At 34.3% G+C, this 9,009-nt stretch overlaps 1 protein-coding gene across 1 annotated transcript in view; it reads left to right on the top strand.

Annotated features, from left to right (window-relative positions):
- The window catches only part of zranb3 (zinc finger, RAN-binding domain containing 3), an 86,916-nt gene extending 78,577 nt beyond the window's left edge, over positions 1-8,339 (top strand). Inside the window, exons 19-22 of the mRNA XM_016274570.1 lie at positions 133-270; positions 3,679-4,018; positions 7,003-7,134; positions 8,017-8,339. Of these exons, the coding sequence (XP_016130056.1) occupies positions 133-270; positions 3,679-4,018; positions 7,003-7,134; positions 8,017-8,115 (709 nt within the window). The 3' untranslated portion in view covers positions 8,116-8,339. The remainder of the gene's footprint in view (positions 1-132; positions 271-3,678; positions 4,019-7,002; positions 7,135-8,016) is intronic.
- The last annotated feature ends 670 nt before the right edge of the window (positions 8,340-9,009 follow it).

Genomic DNA, 9,009 nt, shown 5'->3' with positions numbered 1-9,009 from the left:
GTTCTGTTACACAAACATCAGCTGTGTGTGTGTTTTCTGGTAGCAGATACTGTACTGCCCTCTTCATGCCACCATGATGTTCCCTTTCTGGCACTCAGTTCCTCACAGTCTCTCTCTGTCCGTCTCTGACAGGTATCTCTCCAGACAGGATGTAGCTCAGACCTCCATCACTGTGGCCCAGAAAGAGGGCGGAGCTCTCCGTATCATCAAAAAGGACAACATCGGTCCGAAAAGACAATCCTCATCCGAACATACTGACCCCAGCAACAGGTCTGACCACCCATAACCCTTAATAATAATAATAATAACTGTTATTAAAGTTAATGTTATACAAATTTAGTTATTAATAATATTAATGGTTGTCATATTGTAAAAATCTAGACAAGGCACAACAATAATAAATACTTACAAAAGACCGCTTGTTTTTGTGATAGCTTATGCAAAAATTTATTATAAAAATTTTATTTTTGCTTTTTGCAACAACTCAATCTGGACGACCTCCACCATCAAGAACATCTTAGCAACTGCATAGTAAAAACTACTCGTAACACCCTAGCAACCACATAGCAACACCCACTTATCAACTAGTATTTTAAATGTTAAGTCCTTCAGAAGATGACCATCATTCTTCTCCATTAAGAACATCTTAGCAACTGCATAGTAAAAACTACTCCTAACACCCTAGCAACCACATAGCAACACCCACTTATCAACTAGCATTTCAAACGTTAAATCCTTCAGAAGACGACCATCAAGAACAACCATCAAAAACATAGCAATGCAGTAAAAACACTCATAGCACCCTGGCAACCACATATTTGCCATATACCTGCTTAACTAGTGAGTATTTAAAATTTTAAATAATTCAGAAGACGACCATCAAAAACATAATAGCAACACAGTAAAATATTCATAAAACCCTAGCAACCACTCAAAACACCCTAGCAAGCACATAGCATCATGGTTATCAACTCGTATTTCAAACATTAAATCCTTCAGATGATCATCATCAAGAACATCATAGCAACTGCATAGCAATGCAGTAAAAACATCCTACCAACTACTTATAGCACCCTAGCAACCACTCATAGCACACTAACAACCACCCACTTAGCTACTAGTAGTCAAGAACCATCAAAAACATCACAGCAACTGCATAGCAACACAGTAAAACACTCATAACACCCTAGCAACCACTCATAGCACACTAACAACCACCCACTTAGCTACTAGTAGTCAAGAACCATCAAAAACATCACAGCAACTGCATAGCAACACAGTAAAACACTCATAACACCCTAGCAACCACTCAGCAGCACCCACTTATCAACTTGTATTTCAAATGTTAAATCCTACAGAAGACGACCATCAAGAACAACCATCAAAAACATCATAGCAACACAGTAAAAACACTCATAACACCCTAGCAACCACATAGCATCACCTGGTTATCAACTAGTCAGTATTAAAAATGTTAAATCCTACAGAAGACGACCATCAAGAACAACCATCAAAAACATCATAGCAACTGCATAGCAACACATTAAAACACTCATAACACCCTAGCAACCACATAGCAACACCCACTTATCAACTAGAGAGCATTTCAAACACTAACTCCTTCAATAGACTGGGTTTTGGGGAAGGGGCCACACGTGTGATCTCAGTGAGGGAATAACGCGGAAATGGCTGATGAAGTCATCAACACACTCGCGCGCATGGGCCCTGACAGCCATGCCGTGGCTTTTTGATCATATGTGACAGCTGTTTCCTCTCGTACTTTGTGGCTACGTGAGAAAGTCATCAGACTTTGTTGTCGCGCGATGAGATCTCAAACCGCGACGGCTGCTGCCCCAGGTGTAGCTAATCCACAAATGGAAATGAATATGTATGTTTTTCACTTGGCTTTGCTCCTGCGGTCAGGGTGGAGACTGTCGCTGACAGATACATATTTATGAATTTGCATCACTCCTGCAAAATATATATATATATATATATATATATATATATATTGCACAGCGAGTGACAATTTACTTTGAAAGTGCATTTCGGCATGTAATTATGTGTGTAGCAGCGAACGGTTAACCTTGTAAAGCTGCGATATGAGTGTGTGTGTGTGGAGTGTGTTCAAGAATGCTTAGTGCAGAGGATAAGGGCTTAATCCACACACGCCAGTGCTGCAGTGTCGCCATGGAAACCGCGGGAGGAAAAAATTGCGATGTACAGAGCGCTGTCTGGGGCTGGATATTTTTAGGCGATGGAGAGGAAGAAACCGGGATGAGAGAGAGAGAAAGTGAGAACTGATGGAGGACTAGAGAGAAAGTCATTCCTGGTGAAGTTTAGACTAGTTAGTGTGATCAAGACTAGTCTCGTACATACATACGTGTTAACACTGATCATTAAAATTGGTTAGCGAAAGAATATGCCTTGTTGGAGCCACAGTGTAATGGTTAGCACACTGGTGATTTGATTTTTTCTTTTTTCTTTTCTTTTTTTTTTTTTTACAGCAGATTATTTCAGGTTAAGTAACTAAGAACTGTTTTTTATGTATCGTTTGAATTTTTTTTTTCTTTTGGAACAAAAAATAAATTTGGATAATATATAGTCTTTTTTTTTTTTATTGCCACATTTTTGCAGGATTTATTGCAAATATAAATTAGTTTTATGCATTTTTAATGCATTTTTGTATAGTTTTATTTATGTTTTTGAAACAAAATTTTGTGCTGTTTGATTTATGCTGTTTGGAATTATACATTATGTATATTACTACTTCTAATAATAATAACTTAACTAATTAATGTTTTGTATTATTAATATTATTATTGCCACAATTATGCAAGTTTTTTACCCAAATAAAAAAATTTTTATGCTTTTTGGAACACAATACAATATGTATATTACTAATACTAATAACTACTTAATATTTATACTAATAACGTAACTAATTGATATTTAATACATTTGTAATATTGTTATTATTACCAATATTAATCATTCTTATTATTATCATTGTTTTATGTGCCACATTTATGCAGTTTTTTACAATATAATTAGTCACAATATTGTTTTGTATTAAAATATTTTATATAACGTCTGATAACTTATACAAAAATGTACACATATGCAAATGTTATACTTATAATAGGAATAGTAGTAATAATAATAATAGTAATAATGTGCCATATTTATGCTTTTTTTTGGAATATAGTCACAAATTACATAGTTTTTAAAAACTGTTGATTTGAAAATGAAATTATTTTATTATTCTTAAATGATGCATAATTATTTGTGGATTTTTTTTGCAAATTAAAATTCTAAAAGTGCAAATCTATTGGTAAAACAATTTAAAATTTCTCAAAGAAATGTATATATAATATATATGTATGTATATATGTATGTATGTGTGTGTATATATATATATATATATATATATATATACTGTATATGTGTATGTATATATGTGTGTGTATATATATATGTATATATACATTCTTCTGAATATGAATGTTGTATATAGCAACCAACCAAGAACACCCTAGAAACCACCTAGCAACACTGTGACAACCATCAAAACCTTATAAACGTATAACAGCAAGTGTTTTTTACAGACCAGACCCATTTATATATTTCTTCAGAAAATGTGCAAATCTACTTGCTAATGTGTGTTTGTGTCTGCAGGGAAGCAGAGAGCTCGGTGTGTGTTCAGACAAACACTACAGCCGGTTACCTGCAGGCCATGGACTCGGCCGGGACCCCCCTGTGTCTGTCCTGCCAGAAGCCCAGCGGGGAGCACCGCGGCTGGGCAGGAGGCTTCTGCAGCCCTGCCTGTATGGAGGACTTCCAGCTGCGCTCCAATCAGGGCTACATGCGCGCCCGCGTGCTGGAGACGGAGCAGGGTGTGTGTCAGCATTGCGGACTCAATGCCCACCAGCTGTACGTGCAGGTCCGGGACGCCCCGCGCACACACCGCAAGGAGATGCTGGACAACACCTGGCTGGCACAACTCCCTCTCAAACAGGTTGGGCTCATTTCTAGGAGCCTCATCTGCATATTTGGCCATATTTCTTTCTTTCCATCCATCCATCCATTACATGCTAAAGTTGCTCAAACTCTTCAATGTGCATATTCTGGTCTTTTTTTAAAACTTGAATGCAATGCGCAAGACAGTTTCAGTATTTTTACCTTAATTCAAACAGTCACAGCACTCTCCCAGCTATTAGATGTCAAGACTAGGATAAATATAACAAAAAATAAAGACATTTTTTATTATCCCCTTTTGTGGATTGTATAATAAAAAAAATAGCAGACCGCCATTATTTTAGTATTTTTAAGTTGAAATGCCTTCTAAAAAATGTAATGCATAAATATGCCACAAAAAATATTATCATTAACAATATTTGTGGCATGTTGTTATTTGTCATTGTTAAAAATAGTAGCCAGTATTGTTGTTAATAACAAGAAATATTCAGTAATAATAAATATGCTACAAATAATATTTTTACTAATTTAAAAAACTAAGACGCCACAAAATAATATTATAATTTTAATAACAACAAAAGCATTTCAGTTAAAAATGTAATGCTTGCCTAAATATGCTTCAAAATATTAATAATTATTATTATTAATTGCATATTTGTATTATTTATTGTTATTAATAATGTTCTTTTATTATAAATAGCTATTGTTATTGTTAACAACAAATAGTAATAAATGCCACAAATATTATTAGCATATTTCTTCTAACCAACATAAATGTCACTAAATAATATTATCATTCAAATATCATCAAATATTTTAATAATGATAGTAAATATAATTTTTGTAGGAAATGTCCATTACTTAATTATTCATTATTAATAATAATAATAATAATAATAATAATAGGTATTATTTAAGAAAGCAGCATCATCTACTCTTCATAGAACTTTTTCTTATTTTTTCTTTCTTTAGAATCTGCTTTAAAAAGTAATCTCAGAGTTTCATCCATGTCCACAGAAGCAGTCGATTGCCCTCCTCGTAGCTCCTGCTCAAAAACTTCCTCTAGTAGATTCTGCGAGAGGTGTACGTAGCACCGGGACTAATTTCGTCTGGGAAGTTGGCCAGAGTTTGGGGAAAAGCGCGCATTAGTCACTTCCAAAAGCACATTAGTCGGAATTATCCCCAAACATTTGCGAGTAACTCGGCAGATGCTGCATTTTATTGAAAAAATATTGCTTACAGTGAAAGCTAAATAAAGATGGCCTGTTTAGCTTGCAGAAGCAATAAGAGCTTCGTGGCCTTGGGCGTCTGCTCTCTGACTCTCTCTATAGAGTTATCATCAGTGCCGTTCACACTCTCTCTCACACACACACACACACACAAACAGAGCCGTCCTTTCCTCCCCGGAGCATCCAGCGTTAACACAACGCCTAGTCTGTCAGATTGCCATTGATTTTTCCCACAGTGCATTGCTACGAGGTGCAGGTTTGATTTTTCTTCGGCTTTTCTGTTAGAGCCCCGAGCGGCAGCGGCCTGATCAATAACACGCTTTAAGCTCCAAGTGCCCTCGACGCACAAACAAGCCTGCTGTCGTACACGCAAAGCATTATTACGGAGAAACCTTTGTGCGCGCTCGCTGTTTCCTAGCATTAGCATGTGTTTTTGCGTGTACTCGTTGACTTATTGACGCCCAAGGTCCAGTAAGGAAGCGTCCCGCTCTCGTAGTGCGAGGTTATCATCCGTGTCGCGACCCTTGAGATTCAGGATAATTATCGTCCGGCTCTGCTAAGGGTCAAGGAGAGGATTGATTGGGTTTTCTCCAGAGAGCGCCGCGCGCTGAAATGCCAGCGCTTGGGCTTGGGCCTCGCGTTCCCAGCGTTGATCGTCCACTCGTGATTTCCACTCCAGCTTTAATCCTGCTGAACACCTGGAGTCCTTCGCCGCGGCGGTCTGCTGGAATAAAGGGAATTATAAAGTTTCCCAACGGGCTATTCTGAGCGCTTTCATGTAGCGGTTCAATAAAACAACAGGAATAAAAAGGATCTACACACAGCAACAACACTGTTAAGACACTCTCAAGACTCTCTGGGTGGTGGAGTCTTTCAAGTGCTGTATTCTTTAAAAGATAGACTCATACTTGGATTATTATCAGTATTCATCGATTATCAGTAGTTTTGATCCTTTAATATTGCGTTCAACAGGAAACAACAGAGTAAATTTAAGTTTAACAGTTAGATATATCATATAGCCCAAAACCACATTTAAAAAAACTATTGTTTTTATTATTAGTTTTTTTAATATATATACAGTGGGTACGGAAAGTATTTTAAATTTTAAAAAAAAATTAATTTTCACTCTGTTATATTGCAGCCATTTGCTAAAATCATTTAAGTTAATGTATTTTCCTCATTAATGTACACACAGCACCCCATATTGACAGAAAAACACAGAATTGTTGACATTTTAAATGGCTGCAATATAACAAAGAGTGAAAAATGTAAGGGGGTCTGAATACTTTCCGTACCCACTGTATATATATATATATATATATGTTATTTTTTATGATTATTTAAGATGTGGTGGTTCTTATTAATAATTTTTTGTTAATAGAACAAAAAACTGTTAATAATTATAACATTGAGTAATTATTGTTAATGATTACAACACGTATCCATTATTTTTTTTATTTATGGCAATGTTTTTATTAAAGTATATTATTTATTATTATTTCAACAATATTTGTAATAAATTGATGCAAATACAAATTTTTGATATCAGTATTTTTATGAAAAATTAACTATTTTTTATTAAATATTGTTAACTAATAGTGTTGTTTTTGTTTAGTTATTGTTATACAATTGAAGTGTTTGTTCTAAAAAGCAGCAAATCAATAAATAAAATGGGTGCTGCATATCGGTTACTGGACACTTAGACATAAAAATAATCTGTATTGTATCGGTCATGAGAGAAATATTTGAAGATCTAATTGATTTGTCTGACATTGTCTGTGTTTGCATGTCGCAGCTGAATGAAATGATTCAGAGTCCCGTTGAAGGACAGTTCTGGCAGGTGGACCACATTAACCCCGTGTACAGAGGAGGAGGACAGTGTTCCCTCGAGAACCTTCAAACCCTTTGTACCGTCTGCCATCGGATGGTACAGCATTTCATCCACACACACACACAAATGCATATTTGGAATTTTTCATATGTAATTTATTTTAAAATAAAAACATTTTAAGTTATATATAAAATGTATACAATATTTATTTATATAAATATTTTAAACATGAATTTTTTAAAACAATAATTACTATTTAGTAGTGCTGTCAAATGATTAATTGCGATTTATTGCATCCAAAATAAAAGTCTTTGTTTACATTATATATATATGTGTGTGTGTACTGTGCATATTTATTATGTATATATAAATAGAAACACATGCATGTATATATTTAAGAAAAATATGTTGTTTATATATCAAATATATTTATACAAATTAAATTATACGAATATAAATATATACAGTATGTGTGTGTATTTATTTATACGTGCATAAATATACACTGTACCCACATATGTTATGTAAACAAACTTTTATTTTGGATGCTATTAATTGCGATTAATCATTTGACAGCACTAATATAGTGTTTTATATTTATTAATGCTTACAATATTTTATTTTAATTATTTGAAACCTTTTAAGTGCACTAAATATTTTATAAATATTGTTTTATTTATATAAATATAATAATAATAAAGTATGTTGTTTTATTGTATTGTTATTAATGATTACAGCATTTATTAAATGGATGTTTTTGTTTTAATTAAAATACTGTTTTATATTTACTGATTTAATTAATTATTAAATAAAATTATTTATTATTATTATTTAATTTTGTTTAATGTACAGTGTTTAAAATAAAGACAGAATTGAAATACCATTATTTAATTTTTACATTTATATTCATCCTTTCATTTGAATATGCAACACATTTGTAGTATTTCGTGGTGAATCTGTGGTGGGTTTGTTTTGCAGAGGACCGCACAGCAAGCCAAAGACAGAAGTCAGATGAAACGAGACCAAGCCGCCTCCAAACTGGCCTCTGACATCACACGATTCTTCGTCAAGAAATGAGCCGTTCCGTCTGCAACTATTAAAAACACATATTCAGAGCTGTTGCCTTGGAAATGACCCGCCTGCCAGAGGCGTTATTTACCAGCATCTGCAGTGTTTGAGGATTGTAATTTAGCCAATTGGGTAGCTGTTTTTAATCACTGCTCTCAGCAAGAGACAAAATAACTTTTATATTCGATGTGTTCAACCATAAATTAAATGAAGTCACTAAATAAACATGTTCCATTCACATTCAGTCGTCATGTTCTGCATTTAAACAAAAAGAGTTGGTCTTATTCTGCGTGTAAAACTAACTCTTTGGATGGTGAACTATGTGTTGCAGGTTTAGCGCGAGTGCCGCAGGATGTGTTGGCGTGAGATGTTTCCAGTGTCTGCTGGGTTTTTTTGGGTCAGTGCAGAGATAGGAGGCTGTGTGGAGCAGCAGTCAGGCAGGACAGGATGTTCACTTTCACCAGTGTCTATAGAGCGTGATAAAGCTTATCTCTCCTACACGAGAGGCACTGAGAGGCAGATTGGCACGAGATGCAGGGTAGGTTATTCTTATACTGCTGAATACACATACAAGACACTGGGATGTTCGTTGCATGCACATTTGATTTGTTTCGTGGGGTCGTTTTATACTATCTTGATAGTGTTTCGAATTTGATCAAATTCAACTGGAGAAAAACATTACCCAATTAAATAAGTGAAATAAAAGCTCTCTCTTTTCCATGCTTACGTACATAAAATAATAACGATAGTAATCATAATAAATATTTTAATTTAATATTATATTTTTTTTAATTAGTGTGTGTGTGTATACACATTTCTATATTAAATATAGATACGTATGTGTGTGTGTAATATATATATATATATATATATATATATATATATATATATATATATATATGA

The sequence above is a fragment of the Sinocyclocheilus grahami genome, unplaced genomic scaffold (genome assembly GCF_001515645.1).
Source record: "Sinocyclocheilus grahami isolate Dianchi unplaced genomic scaffold, SAMN03320097.WGS_v1.1 scaffold87.1, whole genome shotgun sequence".
Classification (NCBI taxonomy): domain Eukaryota; kingdom Metazoa; phylum Chordata; class Actinopteri; order Cypriniformes; family Cyprinidae; genus Sinocyclocheilus; species Sinocyclocheilus grahami.
Note: the sequence above shows the minus strand (reverse complement) of the source record. Positions and strands in the feature narration are given on the sequence as shown.